The sequence below is a fragment of the Cyprinus carpio genome, chromosome B18 (genome assembly GCF_018340385.1).
Source record: "Cyprinus carpio isolate SPL01 chromosome B18, ASM1834038v1, whole genome shotgun sequence".
NCBI lineage: Eukaryota > Metazoa > Chordata > Actinopteri > Cypriniformes > Cyprinidae > Cyprinus > Cyprinus carpio.
Window position 1 is genome coordinate 22,686,104 of NC_056614.1, and position 23,123 is coordinate 22,709,226.

At 39.5% G+C, this 23,123-nt stretch overlaps 1 protein-coding gene across 10 annotated transcripts in view; it reads left to right on the forward strand.

Moving 5' to 3' along the window:
• The window catches only part of LOC109108893 (FERM domain-containing protein 4A), a 141,161-nt gene extending 121,396 nt beyond the window's left edge, over positions 1 to 19,765 (forward strand). For 6 of the 10 annotated variants that reach the window (XM_042744395.1, XM_042744401.1, XM_042744399.1 and 3 more), the window contains 12 exons: positions 909 to 985; positions 2,928 to 3,069; positions 3,389 to 3,530; positions 6,920 to 7,053; positions 7,975 to 8,097; positions 8,649 to 8,880; positions 9,156 to 9,212; positions 12,268 to 12,505; positions 12,589 to 12,744; positions 13,269 to 14,101; positions 14,701 to 14,797; positions 17,190 to 19,765. In XM_042744395.1, the coding sequence (XP_042600329.1) occupies positions 909 to 985; positions 2,928 to 3,069; positions 3,389 to 3,530; positions 6,920 to 7,053; positions 7,975 to 8,097; positions 8,649 to 8,880; positions 9,156 to 9,212; positions 12,268 to 12,505; positions 12,589 to 12,744; positions 13,269 to 14,101; positions 14,701 to 14,797; positions 17,190 to 17,295 (2,337 nt within the window). In that variant the 3' untranslated portion in view covers positions 17,296 to 19,765. Of the gene's footprint in view, positions 1 to 908; positions 986 to 2,927; positions 3,070 to 3,388; positions 3,531 to 6,919; positions 7,054 to 7,974; positions 8,098 to 8,648; positions 8,881 to 9,155; positions 9,213 to 12,267; positions 12,506 to 12,588; positions 12,745 to 13,268; positions 14,102 to 14,700; positions 14,798 to 15,733; positions 15,802 to 17,189 lie in introns of all 10 variants that reach the window. The other 4 variants (XM_042744400.1, XM_042744393.1, XM_042744398.1 and 1 more) reach the window with 3 other exon arrangements.
• The last annotated feature ends 3,358 nt before the right edge of the window (positions 19,766 to 23,123 follow it).

Here is a 23,123-nt window from a genome sequence, read left to right on the forward strand (position 1 = left end):
GCATAGCTTGTCAGTTACTGTATTCAGTGCACGGAAAGGTACGCTGTGATTGGTTGAGTGGATGTATTGAATTCTACAGAGAAGAGAGACTGGAGTTTGTCATGGTTTGGAAAGATAGGGAGAAAACATGACAGAATAATACGGCGGATATCGCATTTTGCATAAAAATAAAATTTTCAATACCGAACAGATACAATACTGATTTTGGCGGGAACTCAAATTTTTCATATATTCATACCACTTTCTCCGCTAGTCTTGATTTTTATTTTGTTTTCTTTGTGTCTGTGCAGCTGATGGCTCCAGGAGTCCAATGTGTGTACCGCAGACAGCCGTGTGTGTGTGTGTGTGTGTGTGTGTGTGTGTGTGTGTGCGTTGCGTGATTGTGTGTAATGAGAACCAGAACCAGGTTTCTTGAGTGAATGAGGGAAAAAATGTTAACAAAAGAAAATAGTTTAACAAAACACTGCGTTTTGAGAGGTTACTACAGCACACACACACACAAACACATCACTCTAAACTCTCCATAAACCCCGCCCACACAGGAAGTGTGTGTGTCCCAGAGGGAGGAGAGGTTTGGAAGGGGGCTGACTCCTCCTACTCTTGCTTGCTCTCTCTCTCTCTCCATCGCTCTTGATCCAAACAGTCTCTCTCTTTCTACGCATATACAGAGGAGGACTCATTGTTCCCCTGTGCTTAAGGAGGATTTTACTCTCTCACACTCACCATAAGCACAAAAGTGCACAGAAAAGTAAAATACCTTGGCTTGGACTTGACTTCTGGATTTTCTTTTAGAGCTTTTTCCTGAAGTTTTTTGATCTGGAAGGAGTTTACAGTTGTTGGAACACCATCCGTGGAATGTTTGATTGAGGTTTTGGGAATGTTGTAAAAACGTTCTCTCATCTCTACAGGTGTTCCAATGGAGACAGTTGGAGAATCTGTACTTCAGGGAGAAGAAGTTCTCAGTGGAAGTCCATGATCCGAGAAGGTAAATCTATATTACAGCCTACACATGTTCACTCACAGGTCATGAACTGTATAAGCTTACAAACAATTTGTCAAATACACTAACAGGACATGTTGTGGGCGCCACTTTCACAACATCTCAGCAGCATTTTGAAAGACACGTTTGTTTGGATCTCATGAAACATTTGAAAGATATCAGCTGTGTATGTTTTTTTCCTTTGATTTTTTTTGGATTAAAGTGTGGAAATAATTTGAACTACTTAGAAGGAATCTAGATCTACACATCAGTTATACAAGCTTAGTTTTGTTTAATCTTGAAAATATATCAGGCTTTGACAGGAAAACCCATTTTAGTGTCCTCCTGTTCCTGAAGAGAAAAATTGTTCATTTTAACTGGTAAATGTTCTTAGTTACATCTGGTTGGTTTCCGTCCACAAGCTAAGCTATCTGTTATTGGATTGAAATCTCTGACTTCCTGTGGAGCAGAGGGCAGAAGTACAGATGTTACAAATGAACAAAAACATAGCCTGCTGGTTTTGTCTGTCTATTTGTAGAGATTGAGATGTTGTTTGAGTTTGATCTCAGTTCTCTCTTTCGTTCTGTCAAAACTTATATTTTTTCGGATCTTCAGTTTGTTCTAATGTTCTCTCTGTCAGTATTAGGATGTGTTTAGGGTTATTCAGGCCCTCATGACATCATCAGTACGTGCCGAGGGCTGGTTAGTCTCTTTAGAAGAGCAGACTCTGCCAAAAGCAGCAGCACACGCTGCCTTAAGATGCTGACAGATAAACCGCCTCATTCACGCTGTTCAAACAACCACCACGACAGCCCAGAAACGAGGAGAACACGGAGGGAGTTCACAGAAGTGCTGGAGGCTGGGGAAATAAGACATGAAAGAGAGCAAAACAGTTTAGGAAGATGAAACAATCTGTTTATTTTGCAGCATGAGGGACTATGATGTATTTTCCTTCTTGTTAAGTTCACTGTCGTTCAGTTAAAGTCAGTGCAACACACGCACATACGCTAATATAGTTTTGATAAGAGTCAGAACACGAGGGTCTGCTGTTTATCTTTGTTCTAGTGGAGAGGCCTGGAGGATTTTATAAAGCCCATCACAGGACACACACGTGCGCTGGGTTTGACCACAGTGTAATGATGTGTGTGTGTGTTTGTGGGCTGCGCTGTGTGTGGTATGTTAAGCCGATACATTGCAGAGCTGTCGGGAGTATTATGTGCTAACACCAGTTCACATTTCATTTCTCCCACATAAATATATATCATACTGGTGGCTAATAAAATATAAGATAATAGAATTTACATGCATTTTAGTATTTTTTTGTGTGTGTGAATTTTTCTAAGTAGTATCTAAGTATATACAACTGTTCAAAAATTTGAATAAAGACAGAGAGTAATGATGCTGAAAATTCAGCTTTGTCATCAAAGGAATAAATTACATTTTAAAATATATTAAAAAAGAAAACAGTCACTTTATATTATAATAACAATATTCCACAATATTACTGTTTTTACTGTATTTTCTGTCGTATAAATGCAGCCTAGGTGAGCATAAGAGACTTCTTTCAAAAATATTAAAAACCTTACTGATCCCAAACTTTTGGATGGTAGTGATTGGAAGATATTTCATATTTAAGTAGATGAAATGTTGTTGAACTTGCAAAAAAAATCTGTTAAAATCTTAAAAGCATCAGTAAGCTTTACCTTAGAATTAGCTTAACTAGCCAAGCAACATAACATGCTCACATGTCTGTTTATGTGTCTTTGGATGTGGTTCCTCCAGTGTAGAGGAGGTAACATTTTTGACTGTGTATTCATTGAAATGACAATACACAAAGATGGTGTGCATCTGTTAAAATATAAGTAATAAACATTTTGACATCTGTTTCTACACTGACAATGTCATAAAATTCAGTGAATATAAAGTCGGTTTGTGTTTGCTCCAACTGTAGGGCATCGGTAACGCGGAGGACGTTTGGTCACAGTGGCATCGCCGTGCACACCTGGTACGCCTGTCCCACCCTCATCAAATCCATCTGGGCCATGGCCATCAGCCAACACCAGTTCTACCTGGACCGCAAACAGAGCAAGGTAAGTGTGTTTTTGTTTTCGGATCCGTATTCAAATGTGTTTCTTGTATCAATGTGTGTGTGTGTGTGTGTTTGGTTGATAACCTCACTCTTACTACATCAACTTTCCTCTGTGTTTCTGTGGTCTACCTCTAACTGTCTCACCGTCTAGACAACAATCTCTCTGTAATCCTCTCGGCCACATACACTTACACACACACATAACTATCTGTCTCTGATTTTGCTCAAGGATTCTGTTACACTTGTTTGTCTCTTGGAAAATTCTGACACACAAGACACAACTGGCAAGCACATTCACTCTCTCTGTCTCTGTCTCTCAGAGTAAGATCCATGCAGCACGCAGTCTGAATGAGATAGCCATAGACCTGACAGAAACAGGAACCCTCAAGACCTCCAAACTGGCCAACATGGGCAGCAAAGGCAAAATCATCAGCGGCAGCAGCGGAAGCCTGCTTTCCTCAGGTCAGAACACGCACACAAAAACACACAAAACAGGTGTGAGTACAAGATCACTTTCTTCCTGTTTACAGATATCATTCAGAAATTACGTCCTGACACGAATATAAAGTGTTCATAGTTTGAAATTTTTGGAGCTACTTAGGGGACATGAGGGAAAAAGTTGCTAAAAAAGTTGCTTTTTGTTCCCTGACCAACTTTGCATTTACGCTCAAACATTTGTGTTCACTGGGCAACAATATTGTGTTGCCCCGAGAAACTTTGCATTCACTCACAGTCCCCCAAGAGATTTTGTGCAAAACATTTGCATTCTCTTGCAACAGTCTTGTATTCCCCGAGAAAAACTTAGTGTTCTCTCACAAAACAATTGTTCCCCAGAGAAACTTTTTATTCCCTTGCAAATGTTTTCTAACATGTTTTTTTTTTTTTTTGGCAAAGCTGTTGTGTTTCCCTAGCAAACTTTGTTTTTGCTCACAGAACTTTTGTGACATGGATGTAAAAACAATGAAATATATTTTTTCCTCCCTTGTCCCTTTACGGCTCTGTAGAAATTTACCATTGCATCTGCAACTAGAGTGTTAATGGTGAGTCGGCAATGATGTGGGGCCGGTTGTAAAGGAACTTAAAACAAGGCCGACACACTTTGGTCTTGTAGTGTGCACTTGGCTTCAAACACTCTGTCCTGTTATATGTGTGAATCCAGTGTTTGTGATCTCATGGTGATGATGATGTCATACACTGAGAGTTTTGGGGTGTGGGCATGTGTGTAAATTTTCTACGAGGTGAGAGTGAGAGTAGCTTGTCTTGATGCTGGTTTTGGACTCCTGCCGTGGTCTCATCGTATGTCATCGTAGCAGGACTCCTCTGGTGTCAGTCATATGATCTCCTTTTCATCTGAGCCATGTGTCTTCAGCCTCTTAATCACTGACCACACAAGAGAGATTAGATCATAGTGGAGGCTTGGACAGACACTACATTTTGGAATTGTTTGCATTGGTTACACAGCATGAAAAGGAACCCACATTTGCAAACCATTTTACTTCTGTGATCTGAAGCATTTCCGAATGAATTTGGTTATTCATAGAGAGAAATTGTAGAGTAGGACTGTAGAGTTGAGGCTCAGTTATGTCATCTGACAAGGAATGTTGCTTCCGAAGCAAAGCAAGGAAGTAATTTCGAAGTTGGGTTTTTTTCTTCTTTTTTTGAAAAGCATGCATGAATTGTGCACAATAAGCCCAGGCAAGGCATTATAAGTAAACAAACAAAATCAATTTTGCTTTTACATCGACATTAAACTCCCTTTTTTTAGTCTTGTCTAGTGGTAAGTGCGCCGACATATACCACAACTGTGCTCACGGCGACCCGAGATCGATTCTCGTTTCTAGGTCCTTTGCCGATCCTGCCCCCCTGTCTCCACCCAATACTTTCCTGTCTACTCTCAACTGTCCTATCTAATTAAAAAAGCCCCCCCCCCCCCACCGAGATAATGTAAGACCTTAATTTCATCCACCGGTGGTATACTGGTGTAATACTGGTGGTATGGTAAATGTTAGGCTATAATATTTTTGGTTTATATTATTTTTCCCTGCTCATGAAGTTTGGGTTATGTAAGCAGAAAACAAAAAGGTAGAATACAATATTACATTTTGCTCATTTTAATCTCCTGTCTCTTTATATGTATTGTCTGAAAGGATAGAGAGTTTTCACAGAGACGTTCTCCAGAACAATGTTGCTCTGTTCCAATGGCAGAATTATTCTGTTTTTGTGTGTTGTGTAGTGTGATACCTTTCTTTGCAGTAGATTTGCTTCATAGGTTCACAACAGGACAGTTCTGCCCCTCTGGAGTTCCCATGAACCCCACCCAGCCCAAGTGTATGTCTCCATTACTAATTTTCTCTTAACGTCTTTCACTTCACATCCCCGTGCAGAATGCTTTCCACTGGGAAGCAAAAATGATGGATTTATTTGGCAACTCAGCAAATCCAAACTTGGCAAAGTGGAAAAGCTCTTTGCAGCTAAATTCTCCTGTCACGCATACTCACAGGAACTGGGAGACAAGAATTCCCACTCTGGTTCACTCGTATGTTCAGAGTGTTTCTGGAATATTTACTTTTGGTCTTAGTGTGTCCAAGAAAAAATATTTAAAATACCACTAAATATTTTTTAGTCCAAAATACACTACCATTCAAAGTTTGGAGTCCCAAAGATTTTTATATTTTTGAAAGAAGTTTTACTAAGGCTGCATTTATTTAGTAAAAACCGTAATACTGTGAAATATTATTACAATTTAAAATAACTTTTCAATTTTAAAATGTAATTTATTCCTGTGATGGCAAAGCTGAATTTTCAGCATCATTACTCACAGTGTGACGTGATCCTTCAGAAATCCTTATAAGATGCGGAATCGGTGCTCAAGAAACATTTCTTCTTATCATCTGTCTTGAAAACAGTCGTAATGTTTAAAAGAGCAACATTTATTTTGTAACGTTATAAATGTCTTTACTGTCATTTTAGACCAATGTAATGCATCCTTGCTGAATATCAGTATTCATTTCTTTAAAAATGTATGTATGCATTACTTATCCCAAACTTTTGAACGGTAGTGTATGTCATAATATAGAAGATGGCCAAATGCCATGCCATATTGATTTACAGTGACAGGACAAATTTAAGGTTTCATTGCTTTTTCTGCAGCCGTAGACCAAAGACACACACACACATAGAAAGCTTGACTGGACACTAGCGACACAGCTAGTGACCCCGGTCATATTCTCTCTCTATTACTGTTGCCCCTTCACTGATTCCCAGACAGCTGCCTGCCCACACACACTCATTATCCCCTTCCAAACGCACCAGAGATGCAGGAAGCTTTCATGATACTACATAGTTTCAGTGTGAGAAAACACACATTCATAGCCTCGAAAATTTTAAACACAGGAAAACAAATACTGGTTTAATGTCTTTAGCATTGTGTAGTGATATTAAGGTATCTCTCTTGTTATGAAATCCTTCCAAATCTTGCCAAAAAATTTAGCTCACTTCCTCGTAAACATCTCAGACACACAACTTTGCCTTATGCTCTGATACACATGGAGTATCTGCTAAACAATGTTGCCCCATTGGGGCCCTTTGTTCAATTTTGTCCGGAAACACACACACACTTTGCCCCTTTCATAGCATTGAAAGAGATGAAGTACACACCCTCTTACTAAGCGAGAAGGTCAGTCTGATTGTTTAAGCTGAAGTCTGGAGCTGCTTGTGCTGATTTGACCTTTAAACATTTCTGATCTTTGACCTTTAGGTCATACGCACACATACATATTTGGTAAAATGTGGCATATGTCAACCCTAGATTTGATCTTACCTTTTGTATGAATGTGTGTGTGTGTTTGTAGGCTCTCAAGAGTCAGACAGCTCCCAGACCGCTAAGAAGGACATGTTGGCGGCTCTGAGGGCCAGACAGGAAGCTCTGGAGGAGACTCTGAGACAGAGAATAGAGGAACTCAAGAGCATTTGCATCAGAGAAGCGGTAAGGATCGAAACAACTTCTCACTTCAGCATTATGGCTTTGTTGGAAAACCTGAGCTTATTTACTGTCTGCAGTCTGCATAGGAAGCTGTTTTGCCAGAAAAAGGAATATTAAATTTTTTTGTGCGTAGAGAATGTTTTAAAACATACATGGTTCGCGCGTGTCTTTAAAAAGAATTACATTTAATTTGATCAAATATAAGGTCGTACAAAGTCTGTCTTAAATGTAAATATCTTTAATGGTATAACAAAATCTCTTAAAGAAATATCACTTAAGAAGACTTAAATTTCTTGATGAAAAAACAGGGATCACATTACACCCTGATGTCATTGTTAAACTTCAAAAGACTGATCACTGCACAATCAAAGTAAAACACTGCGCTGTTGTGTGCTCTACACAATTACTGTTTCAAAGCAGTTCACAAGCTGGTAATTCATTTAAATTTTCTGGATATTATTGGTATTTTGGTAACATAGTAAACTGTTATGGGCATTTAATTCAATGTAAACTTTTGTAGCTTCTGTCATTCAATATATAGATCTTACTAGCATTGGCACAATAGTCTTTTTATTGCCTTTATATATATTTGTACATAAACCAATTTCATTACAGATGTGTATTTTGAATAAAACAGTATCTGTTCATGAGTATCTTAAACTTGCATTTGGCCTGTTTTACTGTTAAATATGTGCCCAGCCTGTTTAATTTAGTGAAAAAATCTATGATACATGACTTATGATTTAAAGCAGCACACTTTTGTTCAGAATAATGCCTTAGGATGCCTAAAGATCATGTTGCAAACAGTCAAGCCTCGATTTGCTGCTCTCAAAGGTGTTGATCAGGACTAGAATCTTAATCTCACACATTCACACACACACAAAAAGATGGATTAAGAGTGTAACATAGTGTGTTGTGTTTCAGGAGCTGACAGGAAAACTTCCAAAAGAGTACCCTCTGGACCCCGGGGAGGAGCCGCCCACCGTCAGACGCAAAATCGGCACCGCCTTCAAACTGGACGAGCAGAAGATTCTGCCCAAAGGAGAGGTCAGTGATTGTTTATAGTGTGATTTATAGTTGGTACTGTACAAACTTCTGAACCCCTGGCCACAGCGAACGCTGCACAATTGTTTCATCATACATTGCCCTTTAAGCCACAGTTAGATATCCATGTATGTGTGCAGGGGTCTATAAATAGCTCCAGTCTGGCAGGATCAGAGGAAGTGGCGATAGTGCAGTGTATGCGTTGTGTCAGCCAAAGGAGCTGGATTACAAAACCCAAAAAACTAGCTTAGCTGTGTGAATGAAGAAAGTCGATTTATGCAAGAGGTCATAATGTCATCTTTGTATGTGTGTTTTTACATGACTGACGATTGTCGATTTTGGGTGATTTATCGAATGCATTGATAAGAGGACACAATATCTCACAATATCTCAATGTGTGTAAGAACTAGACAACTTGGCGCCCATAGTTGTCTTGTTATTCTGACAGTGTGTGTTGGTAATTTCACAAATGATGAGGGGAAGGATTGTGTGTTTTTCTTGTTTTGGCTCAGTTTACTAATTTTTTGTATGTTTACATCTGTGTGTTTTTTTAGGAAGAGGAGTTGGAGCGTTTGGAAAGGGAATTTGCCATCCAGTCCCAGATAACGGAGGCAGCGCGACGGTTAGCATCCGATCCTCACATCAGCAGCAAAAAGCTGAAGAAACAGAGGAAGACGTCATATCTGAATGCTCTGAAGAAGCTGCAAGACATCGAGAACGGCATCAACGAGTACCGTGTTCGCTCTGGGAAGAAACCCACACAGCGTGCCTCTTTAATCATAGAGGGTGAGGAATTCTGTTCGTTGTATTTGTAGATGTTTTTGCAGTGCTCCTGTGAGTTCATTAAGCATTTCCTCTATAAAGTCTTTCATGCTGAGAGCAAGAGTAATCACACCTCCCCATAGACCTATAAAACTGTGTGAACATATGTGTCTGTGTGTGACCTCTGCTGCGAAAATTCATTTAACGCACTCGTGTTCACGCTCAGGTTGCAAAGATTTGTTTGACATGTTGTTGTATGTGAGTTTTAGCTTTTAAGTGTCTTTGTCTTTCTTCGGCAGAAGCGAATATCGGCTCAGAGGACAGCTCACTGTCTGACGCCCTGGTGCTGGATGATGGTAAGTTTTGTACCATTTTTATACATAAATACCATTTTACATCTGTATTCTGGTTTCAAACTGAAGCAGAATAATTAACAAACAAATTGGTCAGGGTTTGATTATATCCATATGTTATTAATTGGATTGTGAAAAGTGGTTGTCGCAAACAAGAATGAAGCCAGCTTAAACAATTGTTTTGCCAAATAATGTAGTTTACAGATAAAAAACAGAAATTGGTCTCATTAATATTCATTCATCTAGCCCATTAATATTTAGTATAGAATTTGATACTTTTTACAATTACTTTAAACTTTAATTATCTAATCAAATAATACTCAAGATGTTTCATGAACTATTTAAAATGTGAGGTATAATGTGTGTTTGGATATCATCAAGATGCAATAAACAATTATTTTGCAATTAATATAGTTTACATATACAAAACAGCCATTTGCCTCATTAATCATTCATTTTGCTGATTAATGTTTAATTTACTGATTGATATTTCTTACAAAAACGTTGAATGTGGCTCATCCAGTCAGATAATACACATCAAGACTCTTATTTAATTTCCATTAATTTCATTTTCTTAATTTCTATCATTTCTTTCAGCAATTTTGTCCCCCAAAGTAAAAGAAACATGTATGCATGCACCATCTTAAAGGTCCCAGTGTTTCCCACAGAATTTTGTGAGACTTGTGGCAGCAGAGGACGTCACATTAATTAGCATATTTATGACGTCATGACGTCGGGTTTGCGTTCAGCACCTCGGATCTGTTATACTCTCTGAACTTTCACATACTGTATACAACTGAATGCCCAAAAAAGACGTTCACATTTTTTCTGTTTTCATACATAAAAACAAATATAAATACATTTTAATTTTATTAATATCCAGGAGTCACTCTCACTTTACTCCTTAAATCCTGATTTATAAGAGCGACATCGTCTGATAAAATCCACATACCTCTAACTGTTACACTAAATAGTGACTATATGCAGTAGGTTTGGCTACATTACTTTTTTTTTGCCTCATGCAGCGCACTGCCTGCATCTGAATAAACTGCACATTAACAGACGAACTATGTTCATGTTTATAAGCCCAGACAGTCAGTAAGCGACAGGTGCTTGGAAACGCCGTTTTATACTCATTTACTGACGAGTCTGCTGCAGTACGGCCAGCTGAATGCGCTGCTTCTCTGCCGCTCACTGCACAGAACAGACACAGAGAGAGACGACACTGCGCTGGGGAAGTCAGACCACGCGCTCGTGGGGCAGCAATGGTGAAATCTTCCAACTGAACAAAACCATAGCTAATGTTTATCCAAAAAAGTCGCTAGGTTTGTCAGTATGTACCTTTTATGGAAAAAAGTTGCTAAAAGGGTCTGAAAGTTGCAAAATATAGTGCTAAAGTCGCGCTCGTGTGTGTAACACGGGAACTGATGGCAGGGGGCGGTGGTTATTTGTGGCGGTTAACATGGATATTGTGGTGGGCTACCACAAATAAATCAATGTATGGGAAACCCTGGGTCCCCTGAAGTGCCTTGAAACACGCAGCATCCTATATGGTGATGTAATTTCAACTGAAACAGGAAGAGATGGCGGGACATATCGAGCAGCCCCGCACCCTTTTTAAAATAGCCAATAGCGTTTTGTTTAAATCTGCTCGTGCCAGAGCCTTTGAGTTTTTTAGAGCTGCATTTAACAGCCACAGTCTAATTGATTACACCCTAGATTCAATATGAAACTCTTAGTAAAACAAAATAGTGGTCATAATCATGCTGTGTAGTTGTAAAAGTTTTTAATATATGCCGACTGCCACATATGATCCACTCCGTGTGATTGCGTCTCTGGACCGGAGCCAAAGTCCGGATCAGACTGTGTGCACTGCTGCAGTTCGCGTGAAACAACGTGACACCAGACCTCATTTGCACCAATTGAAAGCATATTTACACTGTCTGAATCATTCCCTATCACCTACACTGTGCACTACGAGCCATTCACTGTACAGGAAATACTACACTGTGAACAAGTGACTGATTTATGCCGGCTTCAGCGTCTATTCATAGTGCAGGAGGCAAGTGCTTCGGATTCTAGAGAGCATTTGATTGCTCAGAAGATTTGATGAGAAGAGGAAGTACGATGTGACGTCAAAAAAATCATTGAACCGTTTTGGAGGAAGTGACGAACTGCAAGCTTATATCTTCTGAATGCAAATTTTGTCACTGTTTTGGAGCACACTGCCTTATAGATAACCTTAAAGGGTTCATCCCAAAATGAAAATTTTGTCATTAAGCACTTACCCCCATGTCGTTCCAAACCCGTAAAAGCTTCGTTCATCTTCAGAACACAATGTAAGATATTTTGGATGAAAACCGGGAGGCTTGAGACTGTCCCATAAACTGCCAAATAAATAACAGTGTCAAGGTCCAGGAAAGTATGAAAAGCATCATCAGAATAGTTCATCTGCCATCAGTGATTCAACCATAACATTATGAAGCAACGAGAATACGTTTTGTACATGAATAAAACAAAATTAAAGACTTTATTCAACAGTTCCTCTCCTCCGTGTCTCTTCAAATCAGCGTAGCTCCATTTTGGTAATTCTGAGCAGTACGCAGGCGGCGTACGCTCTTCTGTGTCAGCCGTGCGGCGCCGATGTGCTGTTTGCTTTCAAACCAAAGTGTAAATACATGTAAAAAAAACATATCCTGCAGCTGACACAGAAGATCGTAAGCCGCCTGTGTACTGCTCAGAATTGCCAAAATGGCGCTATGCTGATTTGGAGAGACAGAGGAGAGGAATTGTTGAATAAAGTTGTTATTTTTGTTTTCTTTGTGTACAAAAAGTATTCTCACTGCCTCATAACCTTGACACTGTTTTTTATTTGGCAGTCTATGGGACAGTCTCAAGCCTCCCTGTGTTCATCCAAAATATCTTAAAATGTGTTCAAAAGACGAACAAAGCTTTTACGGGTTTGATACTAACACCCAAAAAACTTGAATTTTGATTTCATGGGGACCTTAACATTAAATGATATATTAATCTCATATCCTCCCACTCTGTTCTCCAGATGACCCCCAGATGACAGGAACCCCTACGTTCTCTCCGGCTGCCTCCCCACACAAAGGTCTCCCTCCCCGACCCCCGTCCCACAGCCGACCGCCTCCCCCACAGTCCCTGGATGGACTGAGACACCTGCATTACCAGCGCAGTGACTATGACAAGTCCCCGATCAAACCGCGCATGTGGAGCGAAAGCTCATTAGACGAACCCTACGAACGGGTGAAGAAACGCTCCTCACACTCCAGGTACAGACCTGTCTAAAAAAATGTTGGTGTGAGTACTGTGGTGCACATGTAAATAAATGAATTATGTTTATTCTTTTCTGTAGTAGTCACAGGCGGTTCCCAAGCACAGGCAGCTGTGAGGCGGGAGGTAGCAACTCTCTCCAGAACAGCCCTGTGCGCTCCCTCCCTCACTGGAACAGCCAGTCCAGCATGCCCTCCACCCCTGACCTGAGAACACGGAGCTATGTGCACTCGGCCAGGTGCTGAACACACACACACTTAAATGTCCTCTGCTGTCGACATCACCTGTAGTTTTATACTATTTACAAAATTGTATTGTAAGGGCTAAATGAATTCATTCTTTTTTTATATGAATGATTTATATTTCAACTCATTCATATTTTATGTAATAATATAATTAATATGTATATAATATGTTTTATTTATTTTTGTTTACAACTACATACATTTAAAATAATAATGAAAACCAAACATAAAATCAACATAAATTCAAAATCTACCCCTATTTATTATCAAAAAACTAATTCATTCCAAAGAAAAATATTTGTGTTTGTAATCTTTCTTCAAAATACACTACAAGTCATACTTTTTTTTTTTGAAGATTTTTAAATATTTTTGAAAGAAATCACTTATGCTCACCAATGCTTAATTTATTTAAACAAAAATTTAGTAAAAACAGTAATATGTGAAATATTGTTATCTGTTTTTTATATTTTAAAATGTGATTTATTCCTGTGATGGCAAGTTTTCAATTCTTTCTCAGTTTAACTCAGCCATTCCGTGGCCGGAGTTCCAGTTTGGAGTCTCAGGGGAAGCTGCTATCCTTGGAAGTGGACACAGAGGCGGGACTTAGCTCTGACCTGTTTCTGTCAGGACCACAGAGGACAGGAAGCAATGGCTCTGTTGTCCCCGATGACTGCTCATCTTGCACCAGCCACTCCAGTTCAGAACATTACTACCCCTCATCCACCTCCAACCCTAACTACTGTACACTGGCTGAGGACTCGCCCTCCAAAGCCCGACAGCGGCAGCGACAACGTCACAAGTCTGCCGGACACCTGGGCACGTCCAGTTCTGGCAGCATGCCCAACCTGGCGGCCCGCAATGGGAGCACCCACGGAGGGGTGTGCGGTAGCCACCAGGGTGTGTACCTCCACAGCCAGAGCCAACCCTCCTCGCAGTATCGCATCAAAGAGTACCCGCTATACACGGAGGGCAGCAGCCCCAGCGCCGTGGTTGTCCGCAGCCTGGAGAACGACCAGGAGGGGCATTACAGTGTCAAGGCGCAGTTCAAGACCTCCAACTCATACACAGCCGGGGGGCTTTATAAGGAGGGGTGGGCCTCTGGGGAGGATGGGGAAGCGGGTGGTGGCAGTGGGAGGTTGACGCCCTCCCGCTCACAGATTGTGAGGACTCCATCTCTGGGCAGGGAAGGAGGAGGAGGAGGGGGGCGGGTAGCAGTGTCAGAGGAGCTGCGGTGCTGGTACCAGCGCTCATCTGGATCGATAAAGGAGCACAGCCGCGTCACTCACACCAGCTCCAATGCTTCAGATGGCCGTGGAGGACGAATAGGGACACTAGTGAAGGGGTCACCAGGTGAATAGATCAAATATAAATGATGCAAAAAGATATGGATACCTGCAAGACTTTGGTCAGAGTAAAATCATAATTAGATGCAAACATGGTTCCTGATTGTGGCTAATTTTCTTGTTGCATGGATGGATGGATGGGTGGATAGATAACATATAGTGCAAACTGTGTTTCTAACCCTCACAACCCAATTTTCACATTCACATTTCATTCACATATGCTGTGTGCTTTAGGTAAGGCCTGTACATTTCTCTTTACTGTGTATAAATTCTTTCTACTGCAGTGATTTAGTGTGTATGACAGAGAGAGAAAGAGTGGTGGAATGAGACTTATTTTATGTGTCAACTTAAGTACATTGCTGTGAGGTGTGTGTGTGTATATGAGGCTGTCAGGGTGGTCTGGTCAGTGTGTGGGTGTGTATCGTGGGGATTATCACCTCTCACTGGGTGGCAGAATCACTCCAAACCTTTTCCAGAAGCTCAAGAGGGTGTTGGCAGTAAGCAGTCAGCTTTATCTCCGACACGTTCACCACGTGTATAAGCATATGTGACTGTAGTTCAGATGTGTGCATTAGTGTCTTACAGTGGAGTCTGTGTGTGTTTCAGCTGCATCTCCACACAGTCAGAGGAGTGGAACTCCCTGCAGTGACCCTGCAGCTACACCCCCCTGCAGCCCACAACACATACTCAACTGGAAGAGCGGGTAAGATACTAAATCAGTTAGAACTTTACTAATTTCTTTATATATATATATATATATATATATATATATATATATATATAGTCCAATATTATTTTCTTGAAATGTAGATGGTCTAGAAGGAACTAGTTATGTCTTATCAGTAGTTAGTTCACAGTAGCACAACATAGTATCTAGAATTCCAGTGGCTTGTTAGATAAAGTACTGCATCTCTGTAGTTTCTTAGATGGACTTACCAATCAGAATCATGTAATAATTCTAAAAAAAAATGAGTGACAATTTTTTCAGCCTAATCCGAAGGACAAATCCTTTTAAATTAGATGTTAGATTTTTTTTTTTCTCTCATAATTAAGTTTGCTTTGTAGTCAAAGTGAATAGATTTGTGTGAAAAAAAAATCACTTGCAATATTTGTCAGTGATTTGCATCACTCTAGATGTGAGTATGCTTTTTAGGCTGGGCTGATATGGTTTTCCTTGCACTAAACTTTGACCATGAATGTTTATATATACTACATAGTTTCATTGTGCTGGTCTTGGTTTATTCCAAAATTGCACAATTGACTTGGTTTTCCTGTAGATTGCACAGCTTTGTTTGTGAGTGGGTATTTTCTTCAAAGAACAGACATATTTGAGGATGTTGGTCAAAGTTTGGGACTTGGAGCACATTCTCTTGGTTTAAACGTCCACCTAACTGTACCAATGCTTTGTCTGTGTTGTTCACTTTAATACTATGTAACAGAACTATCCCAGTGTCAAAATTACACAACTCACTCTACATTAACTGATCACGGCTACCCACAAACGCTAACCTCTCTCTCTCTCTCTCTCTCTCTCTCTCTCTCTCTCTCTCTCTCTCTCTCTCTCTCTCTCTCTCTCTCTCTGTGTGTGTCTCACTAACCCACCTCTGCCTGAATGTGTATGTGTGTTTTCTCGGGACAGTGATACGACTGAAAGTTCTCCTACTGAAGACCGTTCTCCCTCTCACCAAAGCACTGACCAGTAGAGAGGTACACTCTCTCTCAATCTCTATCTCTCTGCATGTTCTGTATCTCACTACTTCACCTCTCTGACTGTCATTTTCTTGTGTTGGAATTTAACTTGTAAGTAAAGCACTTATATATATAAGTAAAGCAATATTTTTCTTTATATACAATATAAAGCACTAAAAGTGCTTTACATTGTGAGGGGAAATCTCATACACCACCAGTGTGTAGATGATGTGATGGCACCCATAGTGCGCCAGAACGCGCACCACACACCAGCTTTATTGGTGGAGAGGAGACAGATTGATGAAGCCAATCAGCAGATATGGGGATGGTTAGGAGGCCATGATGGTCAGAGGCTAATGGGCAGATTTGGCCAGAATGCTGAGGTCACACACACACACACACACATAGATATTTATATATAGAGAGAGAGAATAGTCAACATTTGAAGTGAATCAAAAAAGTTCATCAAAGTTGTCCTAAGAAAAGAACACGTTTTGGTTTTAGGACAACTTTGATGAAAGGTTTTGATCCACTTCAATTGTTGACTAGTGTATATAATTTTTTAATGAATCTATTAAATGATTAAAAGTAAATGTAAAATATGAAATGTAATATTTTATGATCAGTTTAATACAGTTAATTTAATGTTTTACACATCAAAAGTTATTAATCTGAATTTATTTATTTATTTATTTATTTTGCTTATATTAAATATTTTCCTCTTGTTTGGGATTTCCATGTTTCTTTGGTTCCATGTGCAAGAAATATAAAGCAGTGTTCCCACTGTTGGCCAGGTCCAGACAAAGTTTTTGCACTTTTTATGCTTATTTTGGGGGGAAATTTGTGGAATTCCTCAAAATATATTTAAACATGGTAAAAATGTATTAGGATAGCTTAAAGCATGTTCAAATTAACCGTAAGGGCCTTCTGATAGCTGCACAAATATAAATAAAGCAACCGCAGTATAAATGTGACCGTGGACCACAAAACCAGTCTCAAGTCACTGTGACTGCTTCTTTTATGCCAAAAATTTTTAAGTAAAGATCATGTTCCATGAAGATATTTTGTAAATTTCCTACCGTAAATATATCAAAATTTAATTTTTGATTAGTAATATGCATTGCTAAGAACTTAATTTGGACAAATTTAAAGATCATATTCTCAATATTTAGATTTTTTTTTTGCACCCCCAGATTCCAGATTTTCAAATATTTGTATCTCGGCCAAATATTTTCCTAACCAAACAAATCATACATCAACGGAAAGCTTATTTATTGTATAAATCTCAATTTCTAAAAATTGACCCTTATGACTGGTTTTGTGGTCCAGGTCACAAATGTTACAGCCTGTTCAGTATACCTATAATGTCAAAGTGTCTGACACTTTCCTCTACTTCTCATCTGCAGATCGCCATTCTCCGATAGTTGTTTCCTGAGCAGTCCCCTGTGCTCTGAGATAGTGGATGTACAGTGGTACGGGCACGAGAAGGCAAAGCCGGGAACGCTCGTCTAAACCGTCATCCCTCATCCCTCTCTCTTTAAAAGAGTGTTCAGAAGGCAGGTCTGACCACAGTCTGGACCTCAACTCATCCAAAAACACCTATGGCTGGAGCCAGTACCACCTTGACCTCTCCTTCCTCTCTGTCTCTCTGTATATCCGGCGGTACAGTTCTTATGAACTATGGGAATACAAGAGTCTAAATGAAATAAACTTGACCTTGTCTGACCCTCCCACTCTGACTTTTGAACTTTGACCCAGTCAGCTGGCAGCCAGTTCCTCCGTATGCACAAACCCTCTGTGTTTAATCCATCGCTGGATCAGTGTGCATAAGAGAGATGTCTTTTGCGCGTTGTACTATAAGTGAACCCCACTCATGCACACACACATGCTAAAATAGACATTCATCCCCTGCTGTTGTGTGTGTCCCTCTGCACTGATGTCAGAGAGCTGGCGTCGTTCTCTCTCATGCACAAAAAAACATTCCGATGGATTGCTTTGGCATCAACCATCTTTGTAGATCTTTATGTTCTCAGTTCTGTTAAAAAAAAAAAAAACAGTATCTGACCACAAGCCCCTCCTTCATCCTACAACGCCACTTCTCATTGGACCGGAGTGCATCATACGCCCCTCCCACTGTGTGAACTTTGATACTTTGTGAATAACAATAGAGCATTTAAAAAAGGCAAAAGCCTTTCTTCGGTCATTCTGGATTGAAAGATGAGCCCTGATATCATATCACTCAAGATTACATGTCATTCCGAGGAAATTCAAAACATTGTGGTCTTTGTGCGTAATGTTGATTTGTCATTCTCAGTTCATCGATTCTAGTCCATTTTTGCAGAACATTAGCTAACTTAGAAGCCATAGCTGTACAACAAATCTGAAAACGTTTAGCTAAGAGGCTTTAGCATGACCCTCGGCTTTGAATGACCGATCTGTGAAGTACTGCTACTCAGGCTGCTACCGGCAACTCGCCACCATGGTGCTCTAAGCCTGAACTGCACATCCCACAATGCCCTGCTGTATGCCCACACTGCATGAACAGTCACAAACCCCCACGTATAGTGTTGTGACATCAGTGAAGTAACGAGACACACGATCGACCTTCTCCAAACACTCCTGGCCTTATGGGTTTCCTGTTTTTACCTATCTGTTTTTAATGTCCAGGATTTTACTTAACTGTAACACCACTATGACATTACGTTCGTATTTATAAAACCATCAAAAGTCAGATGAGCACAACACAACGTGGCACACCGACACAATATTTCAATGACAATAACGTTACCTCTTCCCTGAGCTGTTAAAAGATTCAGGAGAACAGCATTCCAGAATGTGACGCAATTAAAGCAGGTGCTTCATTTTAAAAGCAGCTGGTAAGAAACTACAAGCTCAGATTATACAGGGTGTTTCATGCTTTTATCATGCAAACAACAAGATCCAAAACCACGTGTGCCCCTCGCCTCGATCGTCTGACCGAGGAAACATCAAGCCATAACGCTTAAGACCACATTTGTTATACACTGCGAGATACGAAACATTGTACGTGAAACAGGTAGCTGTAAGCACACCCTTTGCCGTTACAATTCGACAGATCTTCAAAAAAGTCAACAGTTTGTGTGTTAAGATAAGCAGTCATTACAAATGTGTATTCGAAAGGGTCCAAATCACCAGACATTAAATCTAAAGTCATCTGATTCATGTTCCACGAAGGGCCTATAAGTAAACTAGAAGTTTTTATCTGCCCTGAAATTGATTGTTGATTATTTTTGTGCATGCTCAGCACACTGTGTTATGCATCTTGATGTTAAAACTAAAACCCGGTGTAAAAACAGCCCTTCATTTAGAGGTCATTCACACCTCGTACCCTTTTAGGCCAATGTGAGCTCACTCCTCTCGTCTACCTGTACTCTATAACAAAAATATAATTTTTTATATTAAAAAAAAAACAACTAACACATTTATCAACATTTATAGACAGGACTGTGGAAATTGGGTTCTTTTAAAAGAAATCATAAAAGCATTCGTTTAATGATTTTTATAAATCAGTATTGGTTTTATTTTCGGGTCTTTAAGCTGGGAAATAGCAACAACACGTTCAGGTGCTACAGGAAGACCAGTTACTAGCTGTAGACTTTTCCTAACTGTTGTCAATAGTTTTAATACCAGTCGTGCAAAATGAAGGACGTTAGTTACTAAACTGTCTTCACACTTCATCTTGACAAAAGAGCATGTTTCATGAGTTCATTTCCAGACATAACCGGACACAATAAAATGGTGTTGTAGAAAAAATTAAGTGGAATTGTTTGGCGGGTTAAATATAACCAAATTCCACAGTTAATTTATTCTTTTTTCTATTAAGAATTTGTATAGTAACATTTTTCAAAAACTGTGTTGTTGGCAACTGATACTGAATTTTCCAGATGAGAAATGTGGTGGTCCTTGAGATTCTGAAATAAATTATTGCTGAATGTTCTCTAAACCGAAGCGTGAAATCACTTTATTGCTATTATTCAGATCTCTTGTTTCCCATGTGAGTGAATATGCATTGTTAAAGGTGCTGTATGTAAGATTTTGACTCTGCTAAAGCATAAAAATACCATAATATGTTTGCAGATATTTAAGAAACATGCTAAGTTAACATACTTGTTTATCTGAAAAACAATGCTACGGTCAGTTATTCTCCTTTGAAAATGTGCGTTCCGGCCCAGAATGTCTATAGTTGTTTTGGTTTGTGAAACCCGCCCAGTGGCAATTTACCCAATTGTATTTTGGCATCCCAGGTTGCCAGTTGTTGGAAAACACAGCATATTTCATTTCATTCATTGTCAAGTGCACTTGTTCCAGTTTGCGTCGTCAATCTGGCAACCTGAGGAGGAGGGGCCAGGTGAAAATAACTCTCTCCAATATTTTGAATTTGGACTGCAATACCTATTTCAACCACTCGTTGTCAATCCTACATACAGCACCTTTAATGTATGTTTATCATTATTCATAATGCAGCATGCCCCTCCAGGTGGATGAAGGTGATCTGCTTCCTCCGGATGTAATTGAAATTCTTCTGCATGTCACCTTGGTGGATTATGTCCCCGCATGTGTAATGAGATCAGCCGCAGGTCAAGCTGACAATCACACCCGCTGATTGAAATACCAATTACATGAAACTGAAATTTGATTTGCCAAATCAGAATGCTTTGTAGAAATATGCAAATATATGTCAATGTTGTGTCACAGAAAACATGAATCATTTTAATAGGGGAAAAGAGAAAGAACATTGATTTGCTTTGATCCTGCATTCAAGGTCACTTAAATTGGATGTCCTGTTTTGGACCTAAATTTAAAAATAACCTAAAAAAAATTTTTATTCACTTTTATTTTGATTTATTTTTATTTATTTTTTGTCTGACCACATTTACATATACATGCATATTTACAACAACTAACGATTGAAAGAATAAAATAATTCTATAATGTAATTAATAAAATAGTTTATTTGATTTGATTTGATTTATTTTAATATTACATTCAGAGATAAATAAGTAATGGTTGATCAGTGAAGGCAATTTGTAATTTTTTAGAACAAATGTTTGATGTTGACATGAAAACATTAGCACCCACCACACAGTTCAACATTTAAAGGATTTAAGAATCACATTGGCATTAAGTAATGATTCATCCATCACTCCAGCTCTAATAACACCTGCTGATGACTTAATCTCAAAGCATTTTACCCTGTAATTTCCCAGTGGACGTGTATGCATTTCTGTTTGTTTATGTGTGAGTCTCCTGCAGCTGTTGAACATTTACTCATTCGTTCCACACCTACTGTCAGAATCTTGTGTGGATGCTCATGGAAACAGAGAAACCCTTTCACAAGCATAAATAAATCATGTTCCCTTCACAAACGCTCAAATATTTTGTCAGGTGTTACTCCAGGTTTGAGGTCGGTGACATATAACACTGGGTCTCAAACAACCAATTTAATTTTCATCTGTTCTCCACACAAAAATTGTAGAATACCTTTACATAAAGCACACGAGTGACAAGTTTATTTCGTTAACAATAATAATGGTATGGACTGTTCTTGTGGTGCTATTTTGCCCTTTTTTGGTGCTTCTAAGCTTCCATTGTTCCATTATCCAAATATATTTTTCCATTTTTGTTCCACGGAAGAAAAAGAATCATGTTTGGAATGTTATGAGGGTGAGTAAATGATGACAGAACTATTACTTTTAGCTCTGATTGCAGACAGTAAGTAATTCCCGTAAGTCCCTGTGACTGCTTCCTGTAACAGACAGGACTCTATATGTTATGCAATGCCTGCTTAGGTTCTGATCAACTCCCTCCAGTCTTCTTGATACTGTGCTAATATGACTAATGTGCTATCGCCCCACAGGAAGTGTGAGAGGATGTTTATGCCTTGGACAATGGCTTGGGGTCTCCCCCTGCAACAGGAACACAACACTGGAAAACCAAACATTGGAGATGTGGCCGCTGTTATTGTGCTGGCGGTCAAGCCAGTGTGATGCTGGAGATATGTGTTTTGGAGCAGCTGAGTCTATTGTACCTACTGCAGCTGGAATGTGAACAACAAGAGACGCTGTGTTTATAGAAATCTTCCATTTCCTCTGAAGCTCAGAGGACGCTTTGTTGAATGAAATATTTTGGACACTGAATCCATGGCATTCCCCTGCTGTGTGTGAAGGGCTTGAGGAACCCTGAGGAATGTTGTGTTCAGTGAACATGAAAGCTTGACTTCATAGGGCACCAGCCTGACCCTTAGTATGGAGGGTCAAGGCATTTGGAGTTATTTTGGAGAATTGTTCATATTTGGCAGGCTCACAACTGACTGTAGGCCAAAATAAACACTGGGGGATGTTGTAGAAAGCACCACAGCTATCAGTTTAAGGAGTGGTGGGATGCAGTATTGAAAGATCTGGGCTTGAAACCAGAAGGTAGGTTCATTCTCCACAAGAAATGATTCATGAACCATTAACACTGTGCCCTTGAGTAAGACACTTGAACCTGTTACTCGAGTCCAGGGAAACCAAGCCTTTTCCAAACCAGCACAACATGGTAAAACGATGTATCTTTGATTTAAATCAGATTTAAATGAATAAAATACTAGGGTTTTTCAGTGATTCTTTCTGCAAGTAGCATCATTACGCCGGTAGGTGGCGACTGTCTGGCTGATTCAGTGAATCATCCATTCAAATCTAAACATGGATTCGTTCAGAAATGAAACAAGTAACTACCAACGATCTATCAGTGACTTTATTACAGTATACTATACCGTATTGTACTCTATTGTTTTATAGATCAGTGGTAACTGCTTTTATGATTGAGTCCGATACCGATTCATTCAAAAACACTGGCAGCATCCGAATGTACTTCAACAGTACCTTTAATTATTTTGAACCAATTGAATCCTACAATTAATCGGAAACACAGATTCTTTCAGGAAATTTTAAGGGCAAAACAATTGAATCTTCCACCCAACAGATGGGGAAGCAGCGCTGTTTTATCATACAAGATACATTTGAAAGTTCTGCAATATTGCACCTCTGTGCGGTCGTCATTGGTCTATTAAAACGCACAATATATTAAAGCGTCTTTGGTGTTTCCATGTTTTCTACAAAACAAAACCGGAAATCGAAGGTGTATGACGCCATTGGGAGGCGACACAATGACACTATATGGACACGGTCCTATTTCTCTGGATTTAACATTCTTCGAAACATGTAAGTACACATGTCAGCAAAATATATAACACTGTTCTAGTGGTTTTGGGATATTTTAATTGAAAAAAATCTTACATATTGTGCCTTTAATTTCCAGCA